The sequence below is a fragment of the Phalacrocorax carbo genome, chromosome 18 (genome assembly GCF_963921805.1).
Source record: "Phalacrocorax carbo chromosome 18, bPhaCar2.1, whole genome shotgun sequence".
NCBI lineage: Eukaryota > Metazoa > Chordata > Aves > Suliformes > Phalacrocoracidae > Phalacrocorax > Phalacrocorax carbo.
The window spans coordinates 10,023,618-10,042,196 of record NC_087530.1 but is presented as its reverse complement, the minus strand read 5'-3'; the positions used below and the strand labels follow the sequence as shown (position 1 = coordinate 10,042,196).

Below are 18,579 nucleotides of genomic sequence, written 5' to 3'. Positions count from 1 at the left end.
CTCCCTGAACTGGGATAGATTCTCTGCCTCCAGTTCCCCCGGAACGAGCTATAAATTTCATGTTACTATCCAATACTCATCATCTTGTTCCTTGCCTCAGTTCTCTGAATACTTGTTCGCCCCCCCCAAAAAGGAAAGAATGAATGAGGCTGCAGGGTGGGGTCAGCAGGAGCATGATGGACCCTCATTTCCTGCAGGGATATTTAAAGTGGTTTTGAAGAAAAACCAGGACAGAGAATGTTTTTATGCTTAGAACACAGTCTAGAACCTGGGAGGTATGGAGTTTGAGACCACAACAGAAACTGGCCTGAACTGCTCAGCTGAGCTGGCCCTTTGCTCCCTAATTTGTGAAACGGTATTAATTAGATTTCTGGGTTTTTCTGATGTATTAGGACTGTAAATACATGAATTGTCTCTCTCTCACTGCAAGTTGGTTCAGCACTTAGCAAATGGGAGCCTGATCAAACTTAACAAGTTCTACGTAATCCGAAATACAAAGGCACAAAGGAAGAAAACTTCCTACAGTTTGTGCAAACAGCAAAAGTGGGATCTCAGTGGGTCTTCAGCTCCCGTTGCTGAGGCTCTCCTGCAGCACAGACAATGCATTTGAAAACCTGCTATTTCCTCTTTATATAGTACCTGTTTTCAGAGTGCCAGAGATGGGTTCACTTTCTTCAAAGCCTTTCACAGAGATGATACTAACATTGTAGTCTAAACCTGGGACTAACTTCACCAACTTGGTCCTTGTCTTGCTTCCATCAACTGTAACAACACTTGGAGGACCTAGGATGAAGACAAATGCCAAGGGATTAGTGACACCAAACTCCAGTAAATGCTCGAAGGATGTGTTTCAAGTTAGAGACATTATGACAAACATGGATGTACTTGTACGGGAGGAGGGGAATTTTCCCTAGTTACAATCACTGATGTCAAAGGGCATCCTGAGGAAAAAGTACTGCTGTCATGACACCGAAATCTAAGACATTGGTCTGTATTCGTTCCTAGTGGTATGCCAACAATCAGAAAAAAACAACATTTCTGTTCAGAAAAATATGTTTTTACGAATGATACATAGGTGAAAAACACAGCACTCTCTGCATGGAAATTCATACACCTTCGAGGACAGGACTTGCAGTTTAGATCTGCTTTGTTTCTAGTAAGGGCTGGAAGTTTCTCCTTCACCCATCTCGTTGTTGTTGTCTAAAGGCCTATATCGTTACCTTAGTCTATAGCATGACTTTTATGGTCCTGATGTCTGTAGTGTTCACTCTTTAGCTGTTTCCTTTCAGAGATGTCCCTAAGTTATGCTAAAAATCCATTTAAGTATAGGAAGTTTTTTAATCTGAATACTAAACCAGAGATATAATGGATGGAATGAAACAACTTTGGGGAGTACTAAGAAAAATCACCGCCTTGGAAAACTATTATAACCATGGATTACAACTATTACTTCCAAGAGCCATCTTTTCAAATATGCTTAGCTCATAAAGTGCCTACAAAATAATGAGAGAGTTGGGAAATAAATCCTCACTTAGGAGGCTCAGCAGGAACAGAAATTTTCGTGAACGTGGTGCTATTAGGGATGCAACCACTCCAGCACTGAGCTCTGACCTCCCTTACAAGTCTTGTCCATGGGACGTGGGACACTGTGCTCAGACAGGTTGGCTAGTGGGGCCATGTATGCACACCCGTGTTCTTGGTCAGCAGTTTGAAGAAAAAAATGATAATCTGTGTAAGACCACCTGGGAGATTGACTGAGAGATGGATATCAGCCAAACAAACCCTTTCTGCTCTCCTTTCACCATCCTCCTCCCTGTCCCTCATTGCAGTTACTCACCTCCTGTGAGAGGGACATAGGAGATCCGGAAGCTGTCCACATGGGTGCTAGGGGGTGTCCAGCTGACTGTAGCGGAATTTTCCGTGATGTCAGAGAAAAAAATTCCCTTGGGAGATCCAACAACTGTCAGTGGAGAATAGAGAACAAACACACCACATAGAAAGAAAAGGTAAATCAGTCCTTAGTGCTGGAACGCTGATTTGTCTTATCCCTCTATCCCAAGAGCTGACACTGTCAGACTCTGTCCTAAACACCACCAATGCAGGGAGTACCAAAGAGTTAACAGTTTTATTAGATACTGTCAGCAGCAATCTATTTGGTCTAATTTTTCCTTTTTCAGTAACATTACAGTCATGCATAGCTTAAAAATACCCCAGACAAATCAAGCACACAGAAGTAACAGAGATTTCAGTGTTATGGAAGAGTATGGAGGAATACTTACAGGAATGCCATTTTATTACCCAGGAGACATTGTATTTATAATTTTTTCTACCCCAATTTCGCTTGGATGATTTTTAGACTTTCCATTGAGTCTTAGAGCCCTATCTGTGACACATAGCAATGGCAGCCCTTAGCAGTAGAGAGATGTCTCTTCCAGAGCCTAAAGATTCTACTATAGGATGCCTAAAAATGACCTGGACACAGTTGCGTGAGTTCATCAGGGGTCCATCGTCTCAAGCACTGACTGCCTGTAACTTCTGTTGTCTACAAACTAGAACTGACAAGATTTTCTTCTTGGAGTCTATATCTGAGACCATGATTTTTCTTAGTACATTCATGCACATCCACCCAGAGGACATCCAAGTACAAACATCACGAGGAAGGTACTTGTGGTTCACCTGCAGCTCTTTGTCATACAACCCAGCCTTTCCCTGTATAAACCTGAGCACTACATTCGCCCATATAAATTAATAAGCTCAGTAAGCTAGGCAAACAAAGCCCAAGTTTTGCCAAAATGACCCAGTCTTAAGATGCAAACCAACATGTATCTGAAACTTTCCAGTTTAAGGCTCAATTAAGCTGCTGCAAAACAAGCATGGAAAGGCCTTCTGGAAGGACGTGGTAAAGAGACCTGCCACTTAAAAGTTTACATTGAGCATCTCACTTCCAGTTTGCCTTTTTGACTGTAACCAAAACAACCCTGATGTGTTAAAAAGTTAAACAGCCCACATGGAGTAGGCCATTAGCACAAAGAGGAGATATACCAAACATCAGCCACACTAAGAGTGGTGGAGACAGGCTGAGGGCACGGGAAGGGGGGCAAGAGGAGAAAAAAAGTGACTGTGCTTGAAATAGTTTGGAAAGAACCTGTCTGCGGGAAGAAGTAAGAGGGCTGTTTGTTCCATGTGTCCCCAAAGCTCTAGCAGCAATGCACTAAATCAACTGAAAGGCAAGGAAAGGAAAACAACTGAGCTCTCAAGAGAAATGTAAATTATTTCTCTGGAGCTCACTAGACATGTGGCATTTATGGGGTTTGCTGACATGGAAAAGCCAAAGAAAGAAAAGAATTAAAGATAACAAATAAAGCAAGGTGGGGTTAGTCAGGCTACTGATTTACGTATGGTATGAAGGAAACAGAAGAGCATAAAGAAAACCTGAGAAAGAGAGAAAAGTGAAAATCACATTGATTTTGCTTCACGTTGTAGGTGCCCTTAGCAACCGGTGACAAGTGCTAGTGGTGACTCTGGAGACCAAAGAGATGGACCGGCACTTGATTTTCATACACATGGGGAATTCCAGCCTTTCCCAAAAAATAAAGTAGCCAATCCATCCCACTTTCGCTCTGCTGTGCACACTTCCGTGGGCTTAATGCCTGTTTTCTGTACCAGGTGAACTGCATAACAAACAGCAGTAATAAGAGCCTTGACTACGTGAGAGTTCCACATCCCCAGCTGCCCACTGCAGCTACTTTCCTGGGAGCAAACCTGGCAAAGAAAGTATAATGGACCATCAGAGCAAGCATCAGTCTTGGAATGAGTCCCAGAGGTGTAAGAAGGTGGTACCTTTGAGCACAGGGAAATTAAAAAGAAGTAAATGAAACCATCTTCTTGAGCCACCTGAAAGCCAGAATTAAGCAGGCATAAAAAATGGCCAGCGTGCTTCTGTCTCGTCACTTATAAAAAACCTCAGTTCACCCGTTGGGCTGATACAGGTAACTGGCATTATCCTCCAGCATCGTTCCCCATTAGCTGTATGGGAGATGGAGAACCTTCCTGTGAGGTTGCTAAAGCACCCATGATACCCAAGTAGCACGTACAAGGGTACATGCCCCCGCAGGGAAGAAGAGCGAAGCTGAGTGATAAATACAGAGCAAAATTTTCAATCTAGAATATTTTCCTGCCTTCTTTTCCTTGGTAGTGTTTGGTTTAGGTTTGCTGGTCTGTTTGGTAGCTTTGTTCCAACTGTTATTTTACTATCTCCTCTACTAAAGCTAAAGGCTTTCTAGCTAATTTATTCCTTGCTCACTCTTAACTTGTACATAGGCCAGAATAAAGTAAGGCTGAATATAGGTCTGTCTGAGCTACCCCTTTCAGGGGTAGAAATATTTCTTTGCAACCAGACTGGAAATGCTATAAATAGACATGTTTGTCTAATAACCAACTCCTAAAAAATAAATTAGTTAGATGCCTTGGTGGCCCAGCTACCCAATGCAGTATAACCTGCAGCCTGAATTATTTAGCTGGATTTTTGTGGCTCCAACTCTATTATCAATTATCCATGGGCTATTTATACCTGCCAAACATCATTTGGGCTATTGGCTTCAGTAGGTGACATATGCTAAATCTTCCTGAAAGAACTGGATAAGAATGTAGTCATGAGGAAAATGATAACTCTTAGTTGTTTACCATAAATATCCTGGAAGTCAGTGAAAATGGGGACATGCTGCTAGCAAGTGCAGTTGACTTTAAACATCCCTCTCCATTATGAGTCAACCCCCGTGAGCCTGGAGAAAGGCTTGTGATGGATGCATGTTCTGCTTCATGTAAATGTCTGGGTGAGTGTATATATGCCCTTGCTGTTTATTCAAGGGATGTGATGGCAATCAGCGGAGCTGGTCAGAAATGCGCCTTTCCATGCTAACAACTGGCACCACAGACACTAGGGTGAATCATGAGGCCTTGCTATTTCAGGAGAAGCTGCTCAGTACTGAGTTCTTCTTGTCCCTTTTCAGTGCGCTGCCTTGAGTACACTGCCACAGCTGGGCAAATGCCTCTTATGCATTTCTGTTGGCTTCCTCACACACTGAACTTACCTGTCCCCTTCGCGTTCCCCTCCTCCTGGAATTAGGTTGATTTGAAATTGCTATGTTTTCATATCAGCAAGCTCAAAATTTTTAAAAGAATGAATTTGGGTCACAGAACATTGCTTCATTTGCTTTAGATTTACATATGTTTCAAAATGAAACCATGATTTTGATGGAAAAAAAAATTGAAAATCTTAATTCAAAAGCACCAAAACGAAATGCTTCAAATTATGATTCTTTTTTTTGTTCAAATTAATCTAAGGAATTCAACCTAAGCCTTGAGAACTTTTTACTTGACTAGTATCTGCATATTTTTATAGAAAAATAATAGAAGAAAAATTATTCCAGTCATAAATAGCAAAAATTTCTTCTTCTCTCTGGCACTGAGAAAATGAAGCTCAGTTCTGGCAGAGATTTTTCGAAAACTTATATAGTTTTAGTCTAACCTCAGACAGAATTCATCTGCAGTTATGTCTGCAATGTTTCTTCATTAATGTGAGACTAGGAAAGGCAAGAACTCCAGCTTCGTGTAATTGGCATGTTGCAATTGAGGATTAAGTCCCTGGTATTTTTAAATCAAAATGGCCAGAATTGGCAGTCATACTTGCATCTTTTCTTCCGGATGATTTTACCTGGGTAAGTCACTAAAGTTAATTTACATCAGGATTTTTGACACACAAGAATGAGCATAGGCAGCAACTTGTGTTGAGGGAGTTCAAACCTTTGATTCTGCAAGAAAGTTTATTTTGAATTATTGAGCACGTGTTGTTCCTAGTAAAGGCAGTCTAAGTTAATGGTGCTTAGTCCTTTGCTGATCAAGCCATACACAAATTTCTCAATAGCTTTTGCAAATTCATTTTGTCATACCTCTTTTCTAGGGAGGTGAATTGTTCTGCCGTGGTGATATGTAATTAGTCGTAGGAAATCACTGAAAAAGGCTGGTACAGAGACAATATTTCTTGGCCCTCAAAGCCAGTGCTTTAATTGCTGGACTCTGCTGCCTAATTCCAGATGATGAAAGTAAATAAATGAAACCATATTAAATAGACAGGGATGAAGCTAAGGAATCTGAGATGATTGAGTATAAATAACTACACCATATTGAACCAGTAATTTGGATAAGGCGCTTGCAGGACACAGTCCGAACACCTCAGTAACAGCTCAAGCTGGCTATGAAAAAGAGAAATGCTGAAAGAAACAGGCATGAACATGTTACGCTTTTCCTACTGCAAAGGCAATACCTGTGGTTGCTACAGCATTTACGGGTTGGGAACGTCGTCCACTGCTAAATCCATAGAGCTCAATTTCATATTCAGTACCCTCTTTCAGCCCTGTTATATCCTGGGTGCGCTCATGGCCTGGTACTATTAGTTCCAGTGGATCAGATTTCCTTTTCGTATCCCTTATTTTTAGAACAAAACTGTCGAAAACCCCATCATCTGCAGTCCAGGACAGACGGAAGCCATCTGGAGTAGCATCTGAAACCAGAAGGTTGTCGACCTCGGGTTCTGCTTCTAAAAAAGGAGAAAATGGCAGTAGGAAAAAGAAATGATTTTTTTAATCAGTTCATTAGAGACCTATCTGAGGTCTGGATAAAACACACTGCAAGAATCCAACCACAGTTCAAAGAAAGGGAAACAATCTGCCAGCTATTGGGGGGGGAAAAAAAAGACTGTTAGCATTATACACATACTGAAGATATATGTGAGTGTGTGCAGGCCCATCCAGACTTTCACTCTTTAATAGCAAATCCACTGCACGGACATATACCATTTGCCTCTGACATGCAAAGTTACACATGCTAATAGAAAGTTCCATGTGCATTTCTGCCTCGCTACCTATGTGAAACCTTTATGCATGATAAAAACAAGCTCTTGTTATAGAACTGCAGGCATGCCTGTAATATTGTCAGGTCTCTCTCTGTTAGGAGGACAACATACAAGACACTTGAAAGTCTTTTTCTTCATGCAAGCCCCTTATTTCATGCACTTCTGGCATCTGTGATGCTTCTGATCAGATGTATCCTCTACTTCGATATTGAACAAATGTTGAAGCAGCAAAGGGGAACATTGAATATTCATATCCCTTAGACAGCACACTTAAAACTAAATGCAAGACCTACTGTCTTTAGTGGAAGAACCCATTCAAAAGGATCCCAGGAGCTGTAAGTTATTAATTACCTGCAAAATATCTTTAGCTCAGTATGGTCAGGCATCATTACCTAGAGAAATGCTACTGGAGAGTTTGCTATCTTACAGCATCTCCAATGCACTTCTTTTTTTCTACAGAAATATATTCCTATTTATTTTCTTGTGAACCTCAAATCAGGTAATCCCCAACTTTACTGCTGCAGAGACAGCAACATGCAGATGAGACTCAATGGTTATGGGGCTAGAGAATCAGTCTGCAATGATTTTTCAAGAAAGCTCAAGGGTTGCTGGAAAACGGCAGCTATGATGAGGTTGAAAACATGAGCTAAGGTTTCCTGGAGAGAGATGTCAACTTTATGGGTGGCAATGATCACACTCGATGGTCTTTGGGTTGAACCCCCACAGAGCAAAAGAAAGGAGGCCATGGGCAAGAAAACCATGACTTTTCCTGAAGTCCTGATGGTTGGCAACTTGGAGAATGCTGATGTGCCCAGCAGCTGTTAACAAGATGAGCTCCCGCATGCAACCATTTTCCTTTAAAGACTTCAGTTAGAAATACCTGCATGACCAAACCAGATACTTTCACCCAGCAACCCACGTCATGCGCCTCTACAGGATCCCTCGCCAAGACAAAAGGGAAACATCAAGTTAAAAGGAACGGAATGTCATTGGTGAACCTATCAATCATGAGGAGTTATGTGTAGCCACGATGCAGAAAAGGATGCAAATGCCAAGGTTTGCTTTGCAAATGGATTGCATGAAACATCTTCCATGTGAAAAGAAAAGCAAGAGAGAAAGGGTGGAAGAGAACAATTTGTTCACATTAAAATACCTGTAACAGCCACAGTGCTTAGGGGCTTTGTTTGGTGCCCCTTGGCAAAACCATAAAGCATAACCTCATAGCCAATGCCAGTAATAAGGCCTTTAAGCTTCAGTTGCCGCTGGGCTCCCGTAAGGAGGAACTCCTGTGGGTCCAGCAGCTTGCCAGAATCCACCACGACTACTAGAAAGTTGTCAAAGGCATTCTCCGATGCCATCCACGACACTGTGAACCCATAAGGGTTAATATCAGAGACAGTTAGGTTTTCCAGTGGGGGCATGGCCTCTAAAAGAAGGGAAGGTGCAAAAACACACAGAAAAAAGAAGCGAAAAACATTGCAAATTAGAAAGTGTCACAGATTCCACAAAACATAAATCACATTTTTCCCCAAAGTATGGATTTAATAGAAGTGCATAGCCAGGACCACAAGACTAGGATTTTCAATGGAGCCTGCAGAAGTTAGATGCTCAAGTCTAAATTTCCATCAAGGGTGTCTCAGCACCTCATCTCACAAGCTCCTTTGAAATTCCCTCCGAGCTCACTGTGTAAGCACATTTCTTCTGTTACACATGCACTGTAAGACAGTTATAACCAAAGCTGCTTTAGAAATGCTGTGCATAAAGCTTTCATTTCCTTCCACCTGTCTCCGCCATCGGTGCTTTAGGGACAAGCAACTTCGGCATTCACAATTCCTGTATTTTGCTTCTTTACCTCTCTACTCCAGCTTTTCCCTTCAGTGGTGGAGGGGTCAGAGATGCCAGAAGGACTGCCAGAAGCAGAACATTAATCAGTCAGGGTCATAGCCAGTGCAAGTACTAAATACTTGCATGATTGTTTGTTTGCAGGGGAGAGGAGAGTAGCCAGAGTTTGCACTGGCTGAGGGCAGGGGCTAATGACTGCAGAACAGACAATAATTTGTCCAAAGAGCTTCACAGGCAGCTGCTAGTGTGCTATGTTGACAACTTAAAGAAATTCCAGTGAGGGGTCTTTTTTTTTTTTTCATATCAGCATGACATTTGTCAAAGTTTAGAGGCTGTGTTCAACTCCTCAAAACTTTCCCACCAAGTCCCTGAAAAAGAAATAGGCCAAATTTTCACAAGATAGTTTCTCAGTGTATTTTGCTCACTCAAAATCTGACAAGTCAAATAGGAAGATCAACTGGCTCTGCTAAGCCCTGGCCTTGATCCTGGATCCCAGGCATTGCTAGTATTTCTCTAAACTATTTGTCAAACCTTGTTTTGTTGACTCATTCCATCTTCCAATCACTCAAATACCAGTTAGTTAAACACAAAACTTTCTCTGGGAAAGGGTTTTGGATTTGGTTTTGACACTTCACAACTGTTGAAATTAATGCTCTGTTAGAACTTCGCATAAAAATTCCCTCCTAAAGTTTTATAATTTGGAAGTCCTTATGTTTTGATGTTTACACATTTGTGTGCCAAAGATTCAGCTCAAATTTACTCAATTTGGAGTCATTTTTGCAGCTTACTTGCTTCTAATCAAGCAATCCCAAAGATTCACATTTTGGTTTGGTCTCTGGGAGGGTGGGTAAACAAATAATGACCCCAAAATACTGAAATTATTTTCCTGGGATAGGTGTTGAGTGACACCAACGCTCTAAAGCCAGCAGGTTCATGTAAACTGCTGGCACATCCTTCTGCTGTGTAGAGAGTGCCACATGTTTACCTAGTGTGGGAAGTTTCCTCTCAAAATACTGATGTCCATGGTTTATTTTCAAAAAGGAAGCCCTTGTGCTCTGGTGAGGCAGAAGAGCAGAGGTTTCTGAAGTAAAGAACTGATCGCTTCTTACTATGTGACTAAATGTCATCGGGGGCAGGTCAGAGCTGGTGCAACTATGTGCCTTAAGGAGAATGATCATGGACATTGCCTTTCACAGAAACTAACAGCTCAGATGCTGCAAGGGATGCTGCTACTGTAGCTGGTGTTCCCACTGCGTGTGAATGAAGAGAAGAGAAAAAGGAAAAGGCCTCAGTTTCTCCGTTAATCCTATTTAGGGCGTCCATCTGACAAGCCTTAGTAGCACATACTGGCCACATAATACATAGAAGGTGAACTCTGTGATATTTTTTTTTATCATCTAGAAGGCATGTGATATACAACCGATCCCAGTTAAAATCTGGCCAAAATATTCAGGCATAAGGGATGTGTTGAGAGGACATCACAGGACAGGACGCGTTCTAAAGTGCAGTCCTCTCTGGATCCTTCAGATGCACCTACTGAGTATTCGGCAACTTTCCCCCTCAAACTTCAGGAATTAAAAAAGATTATTAGACATGGGAGAAAGGTTCCAGAGGCCTCTAAACTCACTTTAAACTAGCACTCCTCCTAGAAATTTTTTTAAGGTCAACATGGCTGGTCTGACCCATCCTTGCACTACGTTTACCAACAAAAGCATCATTGCTGGACAAGATATTCAGTGCTGTAGAGACTCTTTTTTTTTTTTTTCAATCCATGCCGGAATATATATTTTTATAAGCCAATAAATAGACTCCAAACTTTTAAGCAGGTACCTGTCATGACAAAAGCAGTGAGGGGCTCTGTGTGAACACCTGCATTGGTGGTCCCCTTAATGTTAATATCATAGCCAGTGTAATCTAGCAGGCCTGAGATGTGAGCGCTGCGAGCACCTCCCGACACTGTAAGCTCCTGGGGTTCATGTGCTGCATAGGAATCTCTAATGTGTATTACAAACTTGGCAAAAGGCCCATCTCTTGTGGTCCATGAGAGGTTGAAGCTGTCAGGGGTAACATTTGTGAGTGTGAGCGTGCCCAGCTGTGGCTCAGCCTCTGAAGGAGAAAGGAACACAGGTGAAGAGACAGCATTACTCCAGGGGGCTGGGGGAATTAGCAGTGGAGGTTAACAGATGCTTAAAGATAAGGCTGAACATTTTAGCCTTGTTTTGCAGTGGTTGAAGAAAAAAAGAAATGGAGCATTGCAACAGCTATGTTGTAAGGTTTTGGAAAGAAGCCACTGAAATTAGTGCTGGCTCTTAATGTATTTTTTCGTTCAATTTTCTTAAAAACCCTCAATTTTTCTAATGAAATGTGGGTCTGATTTACAGAAGCACCAACAGCATACAGCCCTCTGGTAAAACCATCGAAATTGCAGGAACTCCACACTGAGAAATTGATGGGACTACAAACCCACAGCAATTCCAAAGTAGATAAAGAAGGATTCAGGCAGGAATTAGGTAAGTCCAAAACAGACAACCTTGAAATCCCAGGTCAGCATCTGTTTAGTGTTCTGCTGCCTGGAGTTGTAGATATGTTTATTTTTGAGCCCTGAACTTTATGAGGAGTTTCAGTCCTCAGTGATTATCTCAGCACTAATCTCAGGCCAAAACCTCCCTGGACTCCACCGATAAGGTGTTCCTCACCCTCTGATTAGGCAAAATCAGAGCATACCTAATAGACTGAACAAAAAAACCCCACAACACTGCTGTTGCTCTCCTTTCTGACTGTTCAGTGATCAGGGCACTTCTTTAAGAAGCAGAGACTTTCCTTTTGTGCTAGAGGGAATTCAGAATCACATCTCACCCTTGCCAGGGGAGAAGCTCGGCCTCCACACTATAGGACGGGGAGGGTTTCTCGCCCGTCCTGTTTTAAAGTTATTCCATTTAGCATAAAATCATTAATGATTCATTAGAGCACAGAGAGAGCACAAACATGACCTGGCAGTCAGGTGGTCAGAGATTCCTGTGGTTGTTCTCGGGGCTGACTTTCTATTTTTTCTCTTGCCAACTGAGTATAAACCAAGAACACCTTGGGAAATGCAGCCAGTGAGATACAGGAAAATAACTAAGCAGGTGATTCATGCTGGGAGACAAGTAAGAAAGATGTATCCCACCGACAAAGAGAACAGTGAAAGAATGAAATCCTTTTCTTAACTAAAACATGAACTGCTACAAGATGTTCCAACTTTTACTCCCGTTCCCCATTGCAAGACTTTTAAATAATAGCCCACCTTCTTCTCCAGAAATGTCTAGGAACAGGTGAATCCAAGTGGCCCCAATTAAGGACACATGCTATTGTCATGCTGTCAACCAGTGACCGTCAATGCCTTCATGGCTGACAGTGAAGATGTCACCATGTAAGCATGGTACTTCCAAAGACAGGGGAGGAGATGAGAGAATATCCACAAAGCAAACAGGCTTGGGTGGAGGACCCAGTGAAACCGAACATGGAGCCGTGAGCCCCGCATGCAGGTCAGAGAGGACAAACCAATCCTTTCCAATGTCATCCTGAAATGACCACATTCCTTCACATGCCACTTGCATCCAGTCAGGCACATTCACATCATGACACCCAGACTCCAAAGAACACTACATGCAAAATAAGTCGAAATTATCCCTTCAGGCAAGTCTCCTGCCATCCTGGAATCACCACAGGGAAAGCTCTGACATCCTCTGAAACCAGACAGACTCAAAGGTAGCAATGCAAGTGACAGAGTGGTGGGCTGACCATAAAGAAAGGGAGGACTTCCCTTTTGAGCCCTGCTCTCTGCCGGGAACACACAAAAATGCTAGGCAGAGAAGGACATCAGAACCAGCACAAGGTGGCCAGACCACTCCATGCATTTTTGTTTGGTCATTTATCATGCTGCATGAAACTCCCACAAGAGATGCAAATGCCTCGGGAAACATTTGGTTTTAAGAACAAGGAACCAAAATGACATGCAGGTGCCTCTCCAGGCTGATAAAGACATGAAGGACTCCCAGCCACAACAAAGCAATTGAGGATGGGACGAACAAGAACCTTTTTCCAGATCAAGTGCAAAGAGACTCTGTGAAAAATATTAACCATCTGGAGCAAGTAAATTATATATACACAGAACTTGCAGATAAGTGTATATATAAGGAAACCAATCATGGTTTACTACTGACTCCCTTAATGCTGGGGGCACTTTTTCAGCCTTTTCCATTGTCTCAGATCTCTCTTTTTCCAAGCACTTTCAAGCCCAGCTTATTTCAGCCTCCCCTCATAATGAGCTCCCTATAATTTACTAAAGGAACGATGATGAGTTGGAGCCATGTTTTAGAGCAGTTCGGTGGACAGCAAAAGACAGAAGAGAAAAAAGCAAACCTGGAAGGTGAAACAGTGAAATACCTGTGGTTGCCAGTGTTGTCAAGGTCTGACCACCTTGCCCATCAATTACACCATGGAGTTGGACAGTGTAATTAGTGGCAGCTTTGAGGCTGGTGACTACATAGCGCCGGGAGGCCCCTGGCACTGTGTGCACCAGGGAGTCCAAAGGGAAGTCAGAATTTCTGACTTCTAGAATAAAATGGTCAAAGGCATTGTCCTGTGCTTCCCACGTGAGTGACATGCTGTCTGAGGTAGCATTTGATACAGTGAGTTTGCTAAGGAGAGGTTCCTCTACTATGGGAAGAAAAACAAACGGAAATGTATTGCAATTATTAAAACCCAAAGCAACAAAATAAAATAATATAGGTTTGAGCTCATATGAGCCACAGGTCACAAAAATCATCTAGCCTTGTGTTTCTTAATGTTTTACACACCACAACGCCTGCAGTCACCATGCCCGTGTCACCCACGATTCAGTGAGGCAGTTCACAATCTGATGCTAGAAACTGCAACTCTGTATTATCTGATCAATGAAATTTTATATTCTGCTTAATGTCATTGGCCACATTAATATATTGCTATGACAACTTTTCCTAAGACCATGTCAGCAGGCAAAATTTGGTAGAGATATTAAATGATCATAAAGTGAGCTATTATCTGACTACTATAAGAATGTGCTTTCTGCTTCCGTAGTTTAGTCCTCTCCTTCCATCTTCATACTGTAATTGGCTAGAACACATCAAACATTTGATTTCCTTGTCTTTCCTTGAAAAAATGAGATGCACAGTGTGCCAACAACTAAATGCCTACCTATTTTATTCACCAACATCAAGTCAAATTGGCTCTTTCAATCTCTCATCCCATGCAAACTGAATTCTGAAGTTGAATTCAAGCAACGCATCTGCCTGTAGGAGTCTGCTGTCACAGACTGGGATGTGCCTGACATCTATTTAGAGAATCAGGATATAAATCAGCTTATCTGAGAGAAATAGTGCCTCCTCTGTGCTGTGTGACAGATGCAAACACATGTTGCGAGGCTAACGTAACGAATCACCTCCCATTTGGTTCTTGGGAAATTTGTTTTGGTTCTCAAACCAAAACTTCCTCTGTGTCAGAGGTTGCCCCTACCTTAATGTTTGAACAAGAGCAAGCTTATTATGTGAACGAAATCACATCACAATATGATTGACTGACTTTGCTGGATGGGATGGAGGATTAACATTCACAGTTCAAAATGTCTCCGGCAGGTCTTCCTTAGAAGGTGTCAAACAATGAGGTAGAGGATTTGGCAATGGGTAGACTGTCGTGGAAGCTGAGGGCAGGAAAAGGGGCACAACCTTTAAGGAATAGTTAGAAGAAAGGAGAGTTAGCTTTGAGGTAGGTTTTATATACCTGTTGTAGCTGCAGCACTTATTGCCTGTGTGCGGAAACCATGAGAGATCCCATAGAGGTAGACAATAAAATCAGTGCTGGGAGAAAGCCCTGAGATATGAGCAGTTCTTGAATTGCCTGAGATGTTGAACTCCATGGGCTCCAGCAACCTGTTAGAATCAATAATTTCAATAGTAAAGACGTCGAAGTCCCCATTGGTGGTTGTCCAAGAAAGGTTGAAGCTTTCAGGAGTAATGTCGGAAACGGTTAGCTCACCAACTTCTGGGTGCGCTCCTGAGGAGGGAAACAACATTGGTCAGAAGGGGACAGCCCTGGACCGCCTCCTGCTCAGAAATGCCGTGCTTCTCTCTGCTCATGCTGGCAGCACTCCAAGCTGCCATTGGAGAAGAGGGTTTGAGTACAAGCTTGCTACAAGCAGACAGGTACTAAGGGGAAGAAATCAATGGAAGCATGTCAAAAGGTTGAAGAAGAAAGAAAAAAAAGGAAACACAAGAAAGAAAACAAGCTTTAAAGCTATGGCTATTTCCCTTTACCTCCAGAAGCAGCCATGTGTCTTTGAGGTCTGAGCATGAAAGCAGATGCAAAAGAACTCTTCTGAATGCCTCTGGGGCATTTGGAAAAGTCAGCTTCCAGTTTTAGGAGAAGCTAAAACTAGAGCTATTGCTCTATCCAAAGGAAAAGGTTGTGTTTTCTTTGCTCTTCTACTTTCCCTTTCAGCTTAAGCCTATGAAAGCTGGCATGTTATTTTGGAGCTGGAGCCAAAATTCAAAGCAGTGATAGCTGCCTTGGGGTTTCTTCCTCTCTGTAGACATCCCTGATGTGTTACAGAAAGGCTCAGAAAATTCTGACAATTGGAAATCCCCAGAAGGGAAAATTTTGAAAAGCCGGGTGCTGAGCATGACCCAGAAAGGGAAGGGAAAACCTCAGCAGGGCATCTTCTGCTGTTTTCATTAAGTTAATGAAAAGAGAGCACACTGCATATTTAGGCAGGACACCCATGATGTCTGTTTTCTTGTTTGTCCCTGCACAGCCTCCTTTGTCTAGCTGCATTTGTCTGGTTTCAATGGGCAATCTGCTACCAGCTCACACTCAGGACTCTCAAAGCACAGGACTTCTAGCCTGCAGCAGGACAAAGCCCAAGGCAAATGCCTTGTGCCAGACACATTTCTACCTAAGCCAGGCTGCTTAAAGCATTCCTGAAACAAGCAAGCTCTACTACATTTGCTGTTTTAATTCTGGTTAGTTCTTATGTGTACTTTTATACCCTCTGTGCTGAGTAACATGTGCTTGGGGAAATCAAACATGAGCAAGCTCTGGCCATCTCACAATCACAGGAGGTTGCAAAAGTCTGTAAGAAAGCCCAGAGGCAGTGGATATTGTCTACAAGAAATTTTCTGAAGGAAGAGCCACTGGTGCCCCTATGTTGTCAATTAATTCATTCTGTGTTCATTACCAATGATCAAAACACCTGGCAGAATCATGAACTGGTATCGATGCTGGATACAGCATAGACATAAGCGTATGTTTACCTCTCATGGTAAAAGCTCATGATAAGCTCTCATTTAAAACTGCCATCTTTCACAAGATCAGGGAGAAAATTATTTTTGAGTCTCTTGACTAGCTTCATGCAACCTCCTGACAATGTGGGGCTTGCCTTCCTTTTTTCAGGTCAGTTTTATGCCAGGGTATTTCTGCTGAATTTGGCCTTCTTGTATTGTATCTTTTTCAGACCAATCAGACTGTTTTATAACTTTATGTAGCTTAATATATGGTACTACTCTTGGAAGGAATTGACTTTGTTCTTTTCTATATGAGAACATATAGAAGGTGTCTATCCTTACCTTATCCTTACCCTGAAGACAGATGCACACACTACACCCCTGAGTTTGTATTTACATAGAAGCTGGTGCATAATCTCAGAGGTAGCTTCTGAAGGGTAAAAACTAAACATACTCTTGGGCTTTGATTATCTGGACTATAAAGAATAGATTTTTATAATTTTACAAGGGACCCTGGGTTTTCCCGAGCATGTACGACAGCCAGTTGGGTTTTGCTGTTAGCGTCAACCAACAGAAAAGCAAGTAAAGGGAACAAAATAAGCCATTCTGAAGTGGGGGGAAAAAAGCATTCCTAAAAGCAAAGGCCTCCATGGGGACACTGAGACTCTTATTGGAAAGTCTGATCATGAGACATTTCCACGCCAGAGATGTTCAGCCAAGCTTTAATGAGTTCAGTGCACCCCATGCAAAGTCGACCAAGTGAGCAAGCTTTGCCAAGCAGTTGCAATAGCTCTGGCTCACACCCTTGTCTGCAAAGAAAGGGAGCTGTAAGACTGGGTGAGTGACTTGAAAAGATACCTGTCACGGTTTCAACAGAAAGGGGTTTGGTCCTGTAGCCTTGAATCACACCATAAAGTGTGATGTTATAAGGTGTGTTGGCCTTGAGGCCCGTAACATTCACAAAGCGCAGTCCGCCTGGGACTGTGATATTCCAGGTTTCTTCGGGATTGCCAGACTCCTGCACCTGAATGATAAAGCTCTCATAGGCCCTGTCGGCTGCTGTCCAGGTGAGCTGGAAACCATCCCAGCCAGTCTCTGATACTGATAATTGTCCAAGCTCAGGTTCCTCCTCTGAATAAGGACAGAGAGTCAATCAGTTACTCAGATTAGAGACTAGTGGTGATGAAGTATTATTTAATGATGGTCAGTGTTAATGAATTTCACTTCTAATCAGTGACACGGAGATGCACCCCACACACATTTGCATTCTCAGCTGCCCCAGATAACTTGTAAAGTCCCTTCAGAGACACGGCAAAACAGAACAATAAGAAGAGAACTCTAATAATAGATAATAACCACACTAATGCTAAAAGACTGCTTACAGAAAGTAGTTTATAGACCATCTTACAGCTGCAAGAGTTTTGGCAACATTAATTACAATTCCCTATGAGACAAGTAAGTATTACTATAACCACTTTACAGCACTATTAACGACTTGGTGTTTGCCGTTATGAAGTGACTGTGAATACGGCAATCACGCTTTTTGTAAGGGTAGGAAGACACTGAATTTAGAGCAGTTGGGATTCAGATGTTTATGCTTTTAATTGTGTTCACATGAAGGATGCTATTTATTCTTCTAAACTACTACTAATCCGAAACAATAAAGAAGAGGAGAATTCCTCCACGTCTGCATGTCTTCAGTTTAACGGATTTGTATTCCCTATATTACATTATTCTGTCCACAAAACCTTCCTGGAGGCAGAGAAGCTTAGATTTTAAGAGTTACTGATATTAATCTAAAATTGAAATCTGCATTCACAGAAATCAACATTCTTATAACCCATCACAGGGGTGGCCTAGGAAGTTGGGAACCATCAGAGCTAACTCTCTGATGCTGTTAAATCTGAAAGTTTAGGTCATTTTCTCAGCAAGAACAGAAAGTCCTCTGTTACAGAGGAAATACAACCGATTCCTTAAAATTAGCAGTCATATGGGAAAATGACAAAGCAATACCTGTTTTTTTCTACATGGAAAATCTTGCTATGTGATCTATCATTGGCCTACGGACTGCGATGACTTTCTAGCACTTTTGTTATTTACTTGCATTACATTACTTCCATAAGCATTATAATAAGAACAGAGTCTAACTGAATAATCCCAATCTGCACGACTAAGAATCTATAAGACATCATGCATAGAGGGAAATGGATCTGGGTTGTCAGTTGTAAACTTCAAATCTAATAATATTTTAAGCATAATTTAAAGCAGCAGGTACATGGGCCCTGAAATAAATGAAAATTAGGCAACATTACTCATATAAGTTTTCTTCCTGTAAAAACAGAGTGTTTATTGTATGCCTGCTGCATAGCCTTATATAGGTAGCTGGGGTTGTATTTTCAGAGGTTGAGCACTCATAGATCACAGTCAATTATCTTCAGTGAGATTCACTAATGTATCGTAAATTGCTACTACTCAGGAACACAAAAGCTTTGATGAGTTTTCCCAACCTGTTAGAAGGAAGACATTGTTTAT

General features: G+C 42.0%; 1 protein-coding gene across 9 annotated transcripts in view; it reads right to left on the bottom strand.

Moving 5' to 3' along the window:
• The window catches only part of TNC (tenascin C), a 100,084-nt gene that overhangs the window by 10,305 nt on the left and 71,200 nt on the right, over nucleotides 1–18,579 (bottom strand). For 5 of the 9 annotated variants that reach the window (XM_064468850.1, XM_064468845.1, XM_064468848.1 and 2 more), the window contains 8 exons: nucleotides 16,906–17,178; nucleotides 14,549–14,821; nucleotides 13,178–13,450; nucleotides 10,583–10,858; nucleotides 8,064–8,336; nucleotides 6,323–6,595; nucleotides 1,838–1,960; nucleotides 640–783 (listed from right to left, as the gene is read on the bottom strand). In XM_064468850.1, coding sequence (XP_064324920.1) covers nucleotides 640–783; nucleotides 1,838–1,960; nucleotides 6,323–6,595; nucleotides 8,064–8,336; nucleotides 10,583–10,858; nucleotides 13,178–13,450; nucleotides 14,549–14,821; nucleotides 16,906–17,178 — 1,908 coding nt within the window. The remainder of the gene's footprint in view (nucleotides 1–639; nucleotides 784–1,837; nucleotides 1,961–6,322; nucleotides 6,596–8,063; nucleotides 8,337–10,582; nucleotides 10,859–13,177; nucleotides 13,451–14,548; nucleotides 14,822–16,905; nucleotides 17,179–18,579) is intronic. The other 4 variants (XM_064468851.1, XM_064468852.1, XM_064468853.1 and 1 more) reach the window with 4 other exon arrangements.